This window comes from Echinops telfairi, unplaced genomic scaffold, assembly GCF_000313985.2.
Source record: "Echinops telfairi isolate 266 unplaced genomic scaffold, ASM31398v2 ScPeMD7_655;HRSCAF=1070, whole genome shotgun sequence".
NCBI classification, from domain to species: Eukaryota; Metazoa; Chordata; class Mammalia; order Afrosoricida; family Tenrecidae; genus Echinops; species Echinops telfairi.
In genome coordinates this window covers 27,757,313-27,773,706 of record NW_022104553.1, presented here as the reverse complement: position 1 = coordinate 27,773,706, position 16,394 = coordinate 27,757,313, and the positions used below count along the sequence as shown (strand labels likewise).

At 49.2% G+C, this 16,394-nt stretch overlaps 1 protein-coding gene across 1 annotated transcript in view; it reads left to right on the top strand.

Moving 5' to 3' along the window:
- LOC123521953 (zinc finger protein 234-like) overlaps positions 1–16,394 on the top strand; it is a 34,519-nt gene that overhangs the window by 9,777 nt on the left and 8,348 nt on the right. The window contains exon 2 of the mRNA XM_045292413.1: positions 12,903–12,978. Within this exon, the coding sequence (XP_045148348.1) occupies positions 12,964–12,978 (15 nt within the window). The 5' untranslated portion in view covers positions 12,903–12,963. The remainder of the gene's footprint in view (positions 1–12,902; positions 12,979–16,394) is intronic.

The window sequence follows — 16,394 nt, the reverse complement described above, 5'->3', positions numbered from 1 at the left end:
CCAGCACTGCACCAGGGGCTATGAGCTATGAACTATGAGTTAGGCAAGACCGAGAGGGAAGGGGCCTGATGGCAGTCAACAACTAAGAGTGAAGGTAGGCGCTACACGGACTGTGAGCTGGACCAGTGAGCGCGGAGCCAGCGGAGAAGAGGCCTGAGCAGAAAGCAACTGAAGGACCCGAGTGAGCAGCTCTCCTGGTTGTGGGCTCGGCCAATTTACAGCAACGGCTAATTAGAGATAGCCTGGTACGCCCCTCAGAAGGCCCAGAATCCAAGAGCTGATTGAGCCGCTCCACTGGACACGATCTAGGCTAGGTAGTGGTGGAGCGACCAGATGGCCCCCAGAGGTTGAGAAAACCCTGGGTCTATAGCTTTCCTGCACCCAAGAAGGGAGGGAGGGCAAAGCGCTTCACTTAGGGACCTGTCCAGGCCTTAGCTGTGGGGTTTCCTGATCCCGGTGCCAGATTTGTTCCTGTTCCTTCTAAGTTGATCCTGATCCCGAGCCGCAGCCTGTTACTTCGGTGATAAACCACATCACTGTGAGAATGGGCCGTGAGTTCTGTGTAGCCATGGCAACGAATGATGGACCCCAGCAGAGAAGTAGCAGACCATGGTTGTCGGAAAAGGTGGTGGCCAAGTGGGAGAGCAGAGAGTCATTTCACCAGCACCAGCTTTGTGCTGATCCCGATCCTTGGTCTTCGTGCGTTTCGAGAAATCATCGTGCTGTGTTACAGACTCAGGGTATGAGATACAGATCATCGGATGGCATATACGATCCAGTTAGGGAAGCGGACTCAGGAAGTCAATTTTAAGAATTAAAAGCATCTGGTGGCTGAATTGCCCAGCTAAGTGCCTCAGTATGAGCAAGTGTTTCTTCTTCAGTATAAATGCGTGTGGGTCTTCACTAGGCAAAAAGCCGTAAGTGGGTGGGACATGCCTGCAGATACAAACAACAGGGGCATGCGGATGTTGGGAAGGTAAAAAGAAATCAACAAAAGAAGACTCGAGAAAAAGATGCCTAGTGAGGGGACATCACACGACAGCAGCAGAGCCACTTGGGATGTGGACTCCGTAGGAACCTAAGTTTACATGCCCTACCATGCGCCTTCTGAACTTGGATTTAGGTCATTTTGTTTTGGTCTTTGTTTGAAATGAATTTGTCTATCACTAAAGCCCATTTCAGATTTACTATTTAGCTTTTAAAAAAAAGATCACTAGTTAGGTTTAAAGAAAAAAAATCTGGGTTTGGGGGAGATTTATTTTTTCTTTAAAGAGACACACTGTACATATTTACACAGCCCGTCTCAAGAACTGAAAGCAACAATAACCTGTTAAGCTGCCCTTGTATGTGGTTCTCTTTCTCCCCCTCTGCGGTCCTTCCTTAATAGCCCATCCCTCCCCTCTTCTTGTTGATTATCTGATTGAGGACCTAGGTTTTCACAGTTGTCCTTGTGGACCGCCGTTTCAGAGAACAGTGCTGGTAGCACCTGGGTGTTTCCCGTCCGTTGTGCCTGTTTCTGATGCTCACAAGCAGGGAATGAGGACTGTCCTGTTTTTATTTTATTTTATTCTTAAATCATTTTATTGGGGGCTTGTACAACTCTTATCACCATCTATCCATCCATCCATCCATCCATCCATCCATCCATCCATCCATCCATCCATCCATCCATCATGTCAAGCACATTTGTACATATGTTGCCATCATCATTCTCAAAACATTTGCTTTCTACTTGAGCCCTTGCTATCAGCTCCTCATTTTTTCCCCTCCCTCCCTGGACTGTCCTGTTTTTAATGTTACTTGGTCATGCCCCCCAAGTGCATGGGCCTCCTGGCCTCCACTCGCACCACGTTCAGGACTGGAACACTAGCTCTCTCCCTATAGCACTGTTAAGAGTCGATTGACTCAGCAGGGAGGGAGGGACGGAGGGAGGGAATGAGTCCCTAATTCTTTTCCCCCTGCTTTGTGTTCCAACTGGACACAGTTCACTTTCCTGTTTTCCATTGCTTGCCCCTCCTAGCTTCCCTCTCTCTGCTTTGCGTGTGACTACATGTGGACACATGAGGCGACAGGGGTACAGAATAGCATCCTTCGTGTGGGACATACGAGGGAGCTTCCCCCCACATATTGACTGGATATCTATGTAAGGAGTTGATCTAATACTACAATCGCTCCTCTTTCATTGCACAGTCTGAATTTCAAGTCTAAAGCAACCATACTGTGAATATCTTGTCTAAAGTTACCAAAAAGGTCCACAGGTGGGCAGCTGCGAACACTGAACATTCCTTACAGTTTGGGGGAAGTCCAAATGTGGGGGTAGACTCTAGAGAAGGGCCTCTTTTGTGTCTTTCAACTGCCACGCGTTGCTGGTGATCCTCCGTGTGCCTCGCCCTGTCAAGCCATCCGTCCAACGTCACGTGACACATCCTACTGGATGTCTGAGGCTGCTCCTTTGATAAGACCCACACTAATCTGGTAATCATGCAGGGCACGTGGCACTGTCAGCCAAGTGTTGAACTGCTAACTTCAAGGTCAATGATTCAAGGCTCCCAGCTGCATTTCCAGAGAGAGAGATGAAGCTCTGATTTGGAATCAACCCAATGGCAGCGGGTTGTTTGGATTTTAGTACTTTGGGTGATCTCATTAATATGCAACGGTGACATTAATCGCATTCTTCCTGTTAGACAGTCATCACTCGCCTCCAAGGAAGAGGGTTTGCGTGCTTGCAGCTCTTTGTGACTCCGATTTCTACTGCCCGATTCTTCCTAACGTAGGTTAACTGTCATATCCTTTCCGTTCTTGTCAACACTCATGTAACCTTCAGCTACTTCTACACACACAAAAACAAACAAATCTGACTTGGGGAAAATCCAGCCAGAATTGCTCCTTAACGGCGAAGATGTCCAGAGGTCATCTCACATCCTTAGGACGCGTTACAAGAGAGACCCGTCCGGAAGAAGAGCATCAGGCTGCGTAAAGAGGAGGGTCAAGGGTCAGCAGGACGTATTGACACAGTGGCCGCAACAATGGGCTCAAACGTAACAACTGTGAGGGTGGGCAGTGTCTTGCTCTGTTGTCTATAGAGCTACTGTAAGTCAGAATCTACTCAACAGCCCCTAGCCACAACAAATACACATCAACATCTGCAAAACCACGGTGCCTCATAGCCCCGCCCTCTCCAAATGGGGGTCTATCATTTTCTACTTCCGTTCAAGAATGCCTGATATCTATCATTTTAATTCTGTTACATGTCTTATTCCATAGTGACTATCACATACCACTCAATGTTCCCCTATCAGTGAGTGTGGTCCCCACTTTCCAAGTCATTCAGGACCACACCGAACTGGTCGAATGAGAAGCTTGATTGGAGCCGGTGACCGGGAGTCAGCTACCACTCAATGTCTCTCGGTCCAGAGTGCCACGCAAACTCCGGCTTATAAAGCAACAAACCATGAGTGGGTGTGGTGACGTGTCGCCTCCAGTCACAACTGCACATGCCAACGCTGGGGATGGACAGCCAGGGAACTTCCCACCGGTATCCATGATGGGCATGGGCAGCAGCCCACCGGTGGCTCTGGGTGGGAAAAGTAAGCTACAGCAATGGAAAAAGACAAGCCAGCGTGAGCAGGTTAGCCTTGGGGTACTTCATGAGAAATGTGATTGTTTCATTTTTTCATACCACCTATACTGCCCCGAGGAATCTTTTTGAGAGTAGATTTTAGAAAATGGTGATTTTACTACTGTGGGATAAATTTCTGTAATGATGATTTTATAGACCGCAGCTATTCCTAAAGTGAACATCATTCTCTCTCATTTCTCTGGCTGCTCTTTCACCTTTTTTTTGGGTAATCATCATATTGGGGGCTCTTACAGCTCTTATTACAATCCATACATCCATCGTGTCAAGCCTATTTGTACATAAGTTGCCATCATTTTCAAAGCATTTTCCACTTGAGCCCTTGATATCAGCTCATTTCCCCTCCTCCTCCACCCTCCCTTGCCTTATCTGTTTATATTCTGCTTTGAATATGTGTTTATTTGACTTGCAGGAAATAAGGTTTTTAAAGTGAGAATTCCTAAATCCATGATTTTGAGTCGTTTTTTCCATTAAGGAAAAAGTTTCTTTTTTAAATCCTTTTGTAAGGTTTCTTAGGTGGGTCAAACCTCGGTTCTGGGCTTTGCACGCGAAAGAATTCCTGCCGAAGCCTGTTGGTCATCCAGGTGGGTTTTTATGAAGGATGGGAGAGGTTTCAGGCTTACCGTCTCGAAAGAGTACACACAATTTTGGGGAAGTGTGCACAGCCTCTCGGAAGTTCACAACTGGACATGAGCCACGTCGTGGCACAGCGCACCCACACGTGGGGCACCGAGGCCAGAGAGAGCCACGCGAGCAGAGACAGGTGAGGCAGAGCGAGGGGCACAAGAGAGCGCGCTGGGGGAAGAGAGTAAGAGAGAGGACGTCCCAGATCCTGCCTCTATTCTAGCCCACAAGGTGGAGTTGAAGGTATTCGTTGACCCCCATTGGTTGTTAAGCCCACCTGGGCGATGTCATGGGGCCGGGTCTAGTTTGGACCGCAGGTGTACCTCCCACCTGGCTGGGGGCGGGCTTGAATCTGAGCATGCTCAGCTGGGGTGTCCTCCCAGGTGTCTAATGGTCGCCCGAGCTCTTCCCAGCCTCCTTTGTGGGGGCCTTTGCAGGCCTGGGAGGGACAACCGCCTTGCCCCTGATCTAGCTACCTAACACTTTCCCTTAGGAAGGAGAACGTTTCCAAAAGTGAGTTGTCTTCCAGTTTCCTAGCTGCAGGCAGCGCCATCAGACTTTGCCCAAGTCATCCGCCAGGTGACTGACTGTCCCATACGATTTTGTTTGGAAATAAGAAGAAATACCGAGCTGACTTTTGCTCCTCATTACCTAGGGCTCCTAGAACCACAATGCCACAAGTGGATGGCTTTCACAAAGAAACGTATTTCCTCCCAGCGTCCGGAGCTGGGCCTTTGAGTTCAGGGTCCCCGCCCCTGGGGAAGGCTCCGGAGGAAGCTGCACGCTGCCCACCTTGTCTCCTGGGAGATTCCCCCACCCCCACCTCCCACACCCCACCCTGCATCCACCTCGCCCATCTCTGCTCCCCTCACTTGCTTAATGGCTCTTATATCTCACAGTATCTCCAGAGACAGCCTTCAGAGAACAAAGACAAACCATTCCCCAGTGGGATGCTGAACACAAAGTGGTAGAAACACCCACTTTGGGAAGACATACTTCCATGGTACTGGCTCTCATTCATATATATATACTGGCATTTATTCATATATATATATATATATTCACATATATATTCATATATATATATATTCATATATATATATATACTGGCATTCATTCATATATATATACATGTATGTGTATATATATATATATATATATATATAGAGAGAGAGAGAGAGAGAGAGTGTGTGTGTGTGTGTGTGTGTGTGTCTGTGTGTTTAGGGCCTTTCTTGCCTTCCCCAAACAGTGAAAGTAATTTGCTTAAACAATTGAGGATGTTACTGAGTGCACAGTGAACAATTCTATTATTTTTTTTAACAATTCTATTCTTATGCAGAAAATTTTAAAAATCATGTTCCTGAGGTGTCATACATCCCATAAAGAATCTGAACTATAAACCTCCACCTAATTTACTTTTTAAAAAATGAGGAGAGGAAAAAAAAATCAAGATTTTGAGTGCATAAATGGCCAAACAAGTAATCACTTAAAAATGTTATTTAAAAAAAAAAATGTTATTTTTCTGTGGGAAACTAACACTGAGTGAAATATGACCAGGATTACATTTCCTAACTTATAACGGAGGGAATCTGGACAACTACATTAGAGATAAAGTCCAAGCACACGATCCTGCTTTAAATGTCATCCCCACAGATCTCCCCTAACAGCTCTGCTGCCTTAAAGGGAGCACAGGGTTGATTCTGTCTCCCTGTAGAAGCAGACATTCTTTGATGATCTCCTCCCGCTGAGGCACCCATCACACCCCCTCATGCCTTCCCCCAATGCAGGTATTGGGTTTCCTCACCTGTGAGCTCAGGGACTTTACTGTGATGACCACCCACCTTGTGACCTATGTAACTCCTGAATATGCATGACTAACGGCTACCTATAAAAGCCCCCAAACCATAAAGATGCTCCCTCCTCTCCTCTCCTTCTCCTGCTCTCTGCGTGAACCCGACTGCTGGGATCATGGCTGTCCTGGAGGTGAGCATGCTACCATGAAATGTGTCTGACTCCTTATTTTATCTTCTCTCCTACCTCCCCTATTCTCTATGACTTTACTGTCATCTTTATATGTTATCGCCATACAGTTGTTCCTACGGACCCGATCTTGCCAAAGGCTGGCTACTCTGACACTTTTCCTCCCGGGGATATAACAGTTATGGATGTGCTCCGATTTTCCCATATTACGCTCAGCAGAAGCAGATCCTATAAGCCGTTGATTCTCCGTTCTACTTCAGTGCTCTGAATAGTCCCCTGACAATGCTCCTCAGTGTGGATTGCTACAGCCGTGTGGTCAAAACCCAAATCAACCTCCCCGCCATTGACTTCATATCCAACACCTGTCGACCCTATAGGACAGGAGAGAACTGTCCCTGTGGGTGCCCCAGACGGAAACTCTTTAAGGTGTAGAAAGTCTATCTTTCACCCAAGGATTGGGTGGTCATTTCACACTGCTGACTTTGGGGGTAGCGGCCCAACACGTAGATAAATGTGAGCGCCCATGGTTTTGCTTCCCTAGAGAACCTAGCCTGAGACAGCTCTCATGTCTTCAGTCTATTCTTTGAAACCATTTGGGCAGTGGCCCCATCCTCCAGACTGGGTGCTGGCCATGCTCCCTGGATTCTGGGGGGAGGTCTGCTTTGGCCTTCCTCTGCTTATTTGGGTGTCCCCATTCTAATCCGAGTGGTGACGCCACCCCACTGGCCCTGACAGGTTCTGTTCTGCCACTCTGGCATGGTTGCCCCTCCCTCTCAGCTTTGGGCAGCATCTTATCTTCTTGGCACACCTGACCTGAAGCCCCCGGATTCTTTGAAACCTAGGAGGTCATGGCTTTTACTCTTTGGAATGGAGAAGGCCCTGCTTCTAGTTGTCCTTCAAGCAAGTCTGCTGATCTCCAAACGTCTCTAGGTGTGGTAGTTACATAATCTGGTGTCAATTTGGACTTGAGAGGATTAAGAGTGAAGGGGTGGAGTCTAGTCTGTTAATGGGTCATAGCCAATGAGGCCTCTGTGTGGGCATGGCCTTCTCCTGAGGATTCTGGGAACTCCTGGATTTCCTCCTTGGAGGCAGTAGACACTTCCTCTCTGCTCACTCCCTGAGAGACGTGCTACTGACAAGACACATGGCACTATGCTAATAGACTCCATGTCGTGGGAACTGGAGGAACCACATAGAGGCCCCTGCCAGCCTGCCACAGGATCCACAAGACTTTGCACCCACTGGCCTGTGATCTTCCTGTATTCGGCGTCATTGCATGTGTTGCATGAATCTGAAGAGGGCTTTATGGATTGGTATTGGATATGTGGGCTAATATCGGACATATGGACTTAATCTGGTCTGTGCTGGGCTGTTTTCTCAATATTCGACTGCTCTTGTATATAAAGCTCTTTATATACGAATTTGTTTCTCTAGTCTACCCGGACTAACACACTAGCCATGGTTCCTTTTCTTAGAGGACAATAGATGTCGCTCCTTCAGCTTGTAGAATACCAAGGTGAAGACAGCATGCTGTCCTACCTGTTTTGTTTCCTTCAGCCTAACCTGGGTTTTCTGTAGTGGTAGTTGGTAAGAGCCATCTCGCACCCATGTAATCTCTTTAACAAAAGGTTGCTGTGTTAGTCTGGATTGACTAGAGAAACCAATTCATGGACACTCGTGTATAAGAAAGAGCTTTATATACAAGGGCAATTAAATGTTAAGAAAACATCCCAGCCCAATCCAGATCAAGTCCATAAGTCTGATATTAGCCCATGTGTCTGAAACCAATCTATAAAGCCCTCTTCAGACTCATGCAACACATGCAATGACGCCAAGTGCAAGATCACAGCCAGTTAGTGGGACGTATTGTGGATCCAGTGGTGCTATAAGCATCTCAGCACTGGCAGGGTTCTCCATGTGGCTTCTCTGGCTCCATCAGCCTTTCTCCATGTGTCTTCTCCACAAGGATGTCTCACAGGGAGAGAGATGAGAGAAAGACTGTCTTCCACCTTCAAGGAAGACTATAGGAATTCCCAGAATCCTCAGAAGGCCATGCCTACACAGAGGCCTCACTGGCTATGACCTGATTGACAGTCCAGACTCCTCAAATTGACACCAGATTATGTAACTACCACAGTTGTGTAGCCATGTCCTTGGTAAAAATCCTAGAACTAGAGTTTCCCACATATTTCAAGCTTTGTTCTTATTGTACAGTCCATTTTTCAGGTCATCATTTTCCTGACTTCAGCCTCTAATATTGTGCCGCTTCCTTCCCAAAGCTCCTGCCAGAGCTGATGAACACATCGACACTCACCATGTTTTACAGAAAGCCAGGGACATACACGGAAAAGACTATAATCACGTTATTGCCGGAACACATCAAGTAAATAATTCCCCCCATTTTCTGATCTAATCTCCTGCTTCTGTCTGAACTTGATCCAAAAGGCAATTAAGCTGCATGGGTTGGAATTTGAAAATTAGAAGCCAAAAGGCATAATCCTTAGTTGGAAAATAGGATGATTTTTTTCCCTTGGTGAAAGCAATTAAGCTGAAGATCACGATAGGATTTTGCAAGTTCAAGGACTTCTTCATTGCAAATACCTCTTTTCACTGGTGACTAACCATCCACATGGTAACTAAGCTTACCACACGGAGTACACAGGATTCAGACTGACCCCATCTGTGGGGAGAGACGATGGGCAGGCAGACCAGTTGCCAACGGGCTTCAAAATGCAAGCTGTGTCTTCAGGAGTCTCTAAATGGCACAAATGGTTTGCACTGATGATTAACCTAAAGGTGGCATTTTGAAATCACCCCGTGGCCTCGGAGATAAAAGATCTAGCAACCTGCTTCCATAAGGATTTCAGCCATAGGTAACCGGATGGATTAGTTCCGTTCCAGAACACGTGAGATTCAAGGATACCCTAATGCTTCCCTCTGCAGCAGTTACACTCACAGCGAAATGAAAGTGTATGCATCTCTCCAAAATGTGTGTTCTGCTCCAAATTAGAGAAGATGGCTTTTCTAAGAGGCCACTGCTTTCCCTGTGGTCCTCTCCAATACTATTGTTTTTATTCCTGCAGCCTCGTGGCATCGAAAGGCCTTGGTACCTTCCTTGCACCTCATCGCTCTCTCCAAGCCAGTCTCCCTCACTCGGTTCTTTGCAGTGGAGCCTCATCCTGAGAATACTACTGCTGGGTGCCCTCCTGGTTGAGTTTCCATTCCTAGCGGCCCCACGTGTCCTCCGGGGCGGGCTTCGTGGGGTGCGCCTTTCACGAGAGCAGATCGCAGGCCCTCACCCCGCCCAGCGGACGGGCGGGCTGCCTGCGCTCGAACCGCTCACGTGCGGATTCGCGCCGGAAAGCTGAACCGCTACACGGCCCCCAGGCTGCGGACACCAGAACCGTCGCCTTTCTTTTAAAGGAGCCGCAGGCGCTTCCGCTCGGCCGGAGGGAGTGCGGAATCATGGGAAATGTAGTCCGGCAGCTTTGTTTTTTTGCGGACACTTCCGCTCCCGGCGCGTGAGCGTTGCCTTTTCCTCGTGATGGTGCGGAATTCTGGGAAATATAGTGCGGGATTCTGGGAAATGTAGTCCGGCAGCTTTGTTTTTGCGGACACTTCCGCTCCCGGCGCGTGAGCGTTGCCTTTTCATCATGATGGTCCATCCTCCGCCGCCCGGAGAGCCTTCTAAACTTCCCAGGTTCGCGTTCGGGACCGCTGGCGACCACGATCGGGCGTTCATGGACAGAAGCCGCGGCGGACACGGAGGTTCGAAAGGCGAGGGCGGCGGTTTTGCGTTCGGCGGAGACTTGCCCAGTTCGGGGCGATTCGCGCATCCCTGGGCCGCGGACCGGCTTGCGGGAGCGGCTTCCGGGCCCTCGGCTTCCCCATCCGCCTCCCCGCACTTGGCACCCGCGCTACCGATGGCTCTCGGTGCATTTCTGCCAAAAAACGGCTTTCGTCTCGCCGAGGGGCCCTCGTGGCGCAAGAGTTGGCCGATCCCCGAGAGGTCTCGCCCACTGCCGGCGAGTAGATGCCAACTCATAGCGAGTCCATAGGACCGAGGTCCGTTACCCGCAAATTGTGGGTTTCCGAGGTTCACGCCTCGCGGTTAGCAGCCCGTCGTGGCTCAGCTTCCCCAGGGCTCCTAACCGAGAGGTCAGCAGCGGAGACACACCCACTGCACCTTAGGAGAGGCGACCTGGTCCTCCAACCGCTGCCCTGGATGCTAGAGAGCCTAACAAAAATCTTCTGGGGCAGTTTGGTTCTGTTTGGAAGGGTCGCTATGAGTCAGAATCGCCCCATGGCAAAACAAAAACATGGCCTTTCAGAATAGAACTGCGCTGACCATTTCAAGGGGCCCTAAAAAAAATAAGTAAATAAAAGCCCGGACACAACTCCGGGCCCTTGATGCATGGTGATGCCTCTTTGTTAATCAAAAAGCCATTGCCAAGGACGAATTGATTCCGAGTCAGGGCGACCTCCTGGTTGTGAGCACTAGTACACCCCTTCCTGAGATGAGTTGGGCGCCCATTTGGTAGTAGGCAACTGAGGACCAGATGGGCAGGACGATGATTACGTCCCCTTCACGCATCCCTCTGTGATGAGACTGGTTGACTGCTATCTGGTTTGTTTGGTGCCGAGAATTTTAAGTTCACTTTAGTCTTACCGTAGTTTCCTTTAAGGACCATGCTAGCTCTGGGAAGTTTCCTGGGCAATTGAGGTGTTGTGCAAATTATTAGGGAGGTTGGCCAGACCCGGGACCTTGCAGGTATCCGGATGCCAGCTGATTGATCTCAGAAAGAGGACGTGGTTCAAACTGTCAGGTCCAGATTAGCCAGAGGGATATTGGCCACTGCATTTCCTTCTCCTTAAAAGCCTCATTATAAAAGCTGTAATTAATGACAAAGACACTCTGCCATGGAGGTAGTGCCGAATCATAGTGCCCCGATAGGACAGGGTAGAACGGTCCCTGTGGGTGTCCGAGACTATAAGCCCTGTCTTGACCCCAGTGGAAAGCCCCACCCATCTCCTGAGAAGAGCTGCCGATGGTTTCAAACTGCTAACCTTGCAAATTGCAGCCCAATGCATAACTGCCACGCCAGTGAATTGTACATGTGGAGGTCGCTCTATTGTCCAGTGATTTTTATGTGTCCATATGAGCCACATAAAAATAAGTAACCTCATGTTCTCCTTGAAGGAGCCGTAGTGTAGTGGTGCTGTCGGACATCCTGCAAGGCCCAGGATTCAAAATCGCCAGTGGTTCTTGGGAGAAAGACAGGCTCTTGGCTCCGGTAAAGATGCCCAGCCTGGAAAAACCCTGTAGAGCAGTGGTTCTCAACCTTCCTAATGCCGCTGCCCTTTCATACAGTTGCTCATGTTGTGGGGAAACCCCACTCCCACCATAGAATTATTTTGGTTGTTACTTCATCTCTGTCATTTTGGTGTTATGAATTGGGTGACCCCTGTGAAAGGGCCGTTTGACCCCTGAAGGGGTCACGACCCACAGGCTGAGAACCGCTGCTGTAGAGGGTGGCTGTGAATCAAAAGACTTGATGGGAATGGGTGTCACTTTCTCTAACCAGAAGCTCTTCCTGGGTGCGCACAGATTCACGGCTGGAGTGACTCCTGCCTGCTTCCATTTCTTTGTTCTTCACTCACGGGCTGCAGGATTGCAGTCAGAGCTCCCCCTGCAGTGGCCTGGCCCTTCACTCTGAGTCCTGCAGGAGGCTGGACGTTCCTGGTCCCTTCTGACCTCCCTCCTGAGGAAGGAGGGGGCTGCTGCTGGCAGGTCGGAGGGAGAATGGAGTGCTGTCTCCGGGGGCCATGATTGGAATGCACAGCCTCCTCTCTGTCCGCAGCCCCCCGCTTCTCAGAAAGGGCAGCTTGGAGGTGGAGATGGTGATGTCTAGGCTGGTAGGAGAGCCCATCTGAGTAGGACTGGGTGATAAGGCAGCGATTTAGGAGGGGACACGGTCAAGCCCGAGTCAAAGATCTTTCAGAAGACACAGGGTGCCTTCGTTTCACAGAAGAAACCGTCAGAAGTCAACACACCTTACCAGGCTCCTTTGTAGCAATTGTGTATATAAGGATAATGCTGTACTGTAGACTCCCTTGGGCTGTTCTCTACCTGCAAAGCTACAAGAATCCTGTTAGCGTTCTAGGTGGTTTCTGTTGGGGGACTCTGCCTTCCATGTTCACAGACGGCAGAGTGGAGGCAAAGAGCTGCCATCTATTTCCCAACACGACACAGCGAGTGACAAGCCACCCCGGGCTTGGAAGCCACCTTTGTGTTGCCCGTAAGGCAGGCTTTTGTTGGGTCCGCCGTGCTGGCTCACAGTCTGTCCTCCCCGAATCAGAATTGCTATTTCCAAGGCCACAAGGCGGCATTGGGGACTGAAGCAGTGTGTGCAGCGGAAGAGTGTTCACTGAGTCCGAATCACTGGGTCCAAATTGAAATGTACCCAAGGGCATCAGGTGTCTACGCCTGGCCCTGCACATGTACCCAAGGGCATCAGGTGTCTACGCCTGGCCCTGCACATCAAGCTGGTACAGCCGCAGCCACTCCAGAGGAAGGGGCTTCATGGCTGATTCGAGAGAAGTGGTCGTGAAGGCGAGCGCTATCCTCTGCCACCTCTGAATGTCTCTCCTCCTTCCGTAGGTCAGTGCTCCCGGAACTGCGGATCCCAGGCCTCTCTGCCTCACCGGAAGTAGGAAGAAAAATGAGCATGCTCCCAGTGAGTAGAGCGGACCTTTTCCTGCTTAAACTTCCCCCTCATGGCTCGGATTGGACAGTTATCTCCAATATGTGCGTGTCTGCTGTTTACCAAGTGCTTGCTTTTTTTGTTTGGGGCTAGCTTTGGGTTAGGTTGTTTTTCTTTTTAAGTCAGTTTTTGTTTTTAAATCCTCAAAAAAATAAAAGGAGGTGGACTGAACCTTTCTCACAGCTAATATTCTACTCACCAAATAGCTCTGTGTGGGGGAAGCCAGCCCCCACAACTAATCAAGGGTTCGGTGAGCGCAATTGTACAGTTATGGTCTATAAAGACTATAAACAGTAATAAAGATGATAAGAAAGTCATAGAGAATAGAGATAGGAGAGAGTACAGTAATGGAGTCAGACACGTTTCATGGTAGCATGCTCACCTCCTGGACGGCCGTGATCTCAGCAGCCAGTCCATGCGCGGTGAGGGCAGAGGGCAGGAGAATCTTTTTATTTCTGGCCAAGGCCCATATATACTTAGGGGCCTGATTACAGGCAACCACGCCCGTCACAGGAAGGGGCTGTGCAGTAGGTATTGCGTAACAGGAAGGGGATGAACTAGGGGTTTATAAGTAACAGGAAGGGGAGGGACTAGGGGTTTATAAGTACCAGGAAGGGGAGGGACTAGGGGTGAACATGACAAGATGGATGGACCCTAGATGCAATATGGCAGCCTAACCTTGATCACCCGTGAGTGGGCTTGACCTCCCTGGGCTCTCCTTCCGGGAAACAACCTACTACCCTTATCAGAAGGCAGTGGGCCCTACTTAGGGTGGGACAGACATGCAGTCTGATTGCTCCTGATGGCTGACAACCCCCAGGGAGATAACCTCTGACCTGCCTTCCTTGACCTCCAAGTGTCTTCCATGTGTAGCAAGCAGCTAAATTTGGCATCTATTTGGGGAGACAACATGGGAGAAAGCGTTCTATACCCCACATTTCTGTTTTCTCCCCGTCTTTTCCACGTGTAGTTGTAGAAATGGTTTTCCTGCATGAAAGACATCTCGGTGCCCGGCTTCCATGTTTCAGTTATTGTTGTGAAACAGCCGGTCGGTGCTGGCTGACTGCATTTTCCAGCGTATCTACTGCACCTTTTCTTTCACTGTTTCTAGAACTGTTTCCGCATTTTGGTGGCTGAGGAATCTCACTGTTTTTAATCAACGTATTGTGTTTTTAGTGAATTTGGACATATCAGTGTAGTTTCCCGTTCAATGGGTTTTTCCCCCAACAGTTTTATTGGCACATCGTTTACATATCATAGAATTGAATCATTCAATTGTATTCAATCATATCAAAGGGACCGTGGTCCGATCTGTGTCATCCTAGAGCATTCCCTCCCCCGTGGTTGAATCACCCCCAAATGAGCTGTGCAGCCTCGATCTGCTCCAGGGCTCCCTCCCCCTCCCACCTTCATTCTGTACTCCCAAACTCAACCATATTGGCACAGCCCGTGCAGTGAAATTGGTTACATTTCTCATAGTGTGTGCTCCTTCTAGATCTTCCTGTTCTGGTCCTGTGCCTGCTAATCCAGTTCCCCCACGCCCTTGCGTTCTCATCAGTGTCTGAAAGTAACAGTTGACTGTTTAGGCTCCTGTAGATGGTTTTTTTTTTTTTTTTTTTTTTTTTTAAGTAGCACTGCACTCACGGGGAACAGGCTCTTTGAGATAAACGTTGACCTTGGTAGTTTCTGTTCAAGATCTAAAGGGTTCCTCAGGCTGTCCTCTAGCCACTACCTGCCCTGTAGGTATATATTTGTGTTGCTTTCTTTTTAAAGAATGTGAAGTGGTATTCTGGACTCTGACTCAAGGGACCCGATAGGACAGGGTAGAACTGCCCCTGAGGGTTTCTGAGATTCTACAGGAGGAGAAAGCCTTATCTTTCTCACTCAGACCGGCTGGTGGTTTTGAACTGCTGACTTTCCAGGTAGCAGCCCAGCATGTAACCACTACGCTACCGGGGCTCTTTCGTCTGGTAAAGAAATGGGCAAATCCAAGAAGCAGTTGAATTCGGGGTACAGTGTACAAGAGGTGCTTGGATTTGTAGATTAGTTTCGTCTGCTTTGTGGGGAGCCGTTTGTGAAATGAGATGTGAGAACTGCTCTCTGAGGGGTGGCGTCTTCAGATGTGGCTGCGACGCAGTGGCAGGCTTGGTTAGGGTTGATGAAAGGCCCACAGCTCAGTGTGGGACAGTCACACATGATCACATGACCGCCAGTCACGCTAACGCAGTGGTTCTCAACCATCCTTAGGCCGCGACCCTTTCATACAGTTCCTTGTGTTGTGGTGGCCCCCCCAACTAGAAAATTATTTTCGTTGCTACTTCATCACTGTCATTTTGCTGCTGTGACGACTCTGGCGACCCCTGTGAAAGGGTCGTTCAAGGACCCAAAAGGGGTCGAGACCCACAGGTTGAGAACCGCTCCTCTGAAGGGTCAGCGGGCCTGCTGGACCGGATGCAGTTTAGAGTGAGATTGGTTGACCTTGAAAAGGAAAATTGCCTCTGCCCCGTCTACATGGAACACTCCAGAGAAAGCAACGGATGTGCTGCCTAGACAAGCCCTTAAAGGGCTCTGTGGTGATCAGGACATTCGTCCAGGGAGCATGCCCCTGACGCGGGCCAGGGCCATGAAAGCATGAAAGATAGGGTAATGGGCAGTGTCGGGTGGGGGGCGGGGAGCCCCTTTCAGCTGCACACTCCATGTAACTGCTGCTGTGAGCATCACAGCCATTGGAAAAGTCTTGTTGGGACTGGTGGCACAGATTTCCCACGTGGCCCTTACAGATGCAGGAAATAAAGGGGGTTCATAGGAGAGAGAGAAGTGGCCAGTGGGGGTGCAGGGAAGCACCTATCCCAGCAAGACAAAGGTTCCTAGGATGGCTGCTAAGATTGGGATGAGGATAGCAGCTATTGATGGTGTTGAGATGAAGGATCTCATGCAGCTTCCCAGGAAGTTGGATGGACCCACAGGAAGTTGGATGGACCAACAGAAACGCCTGTGTACCTCAACTCTAAGGAGGCTTAAACAAATCTCTTCTCTTCTGTCAGAAGAAACCAGCCTCCAACAACCAAAGGGCCAGTAGGTGCAAGTGTACAGCAATGCTATATAAAGATCATTATAGTAAAGTCATAAGAGGATAAGAAAGATAGGAGAGAGAATAAAAGAAAGGAGTCAGACACAGTGTATGGTAGCATGCTCACCTCAGCCCCTCTTGATGGGCCACGCGGAACTGGGAGAAGAGAGATGGCCTTTACTATCATGGGACGTTTATAGGCAGCCTTAAGACATGCATGTTCAGTAGTTACATGCGTCACAAGGTGGGTGGTATCTACAGTAAGGTCCCTGAGCTCACAGGTGAGGAAACCTAACACCTGCATTGGGGAAGGGTATGA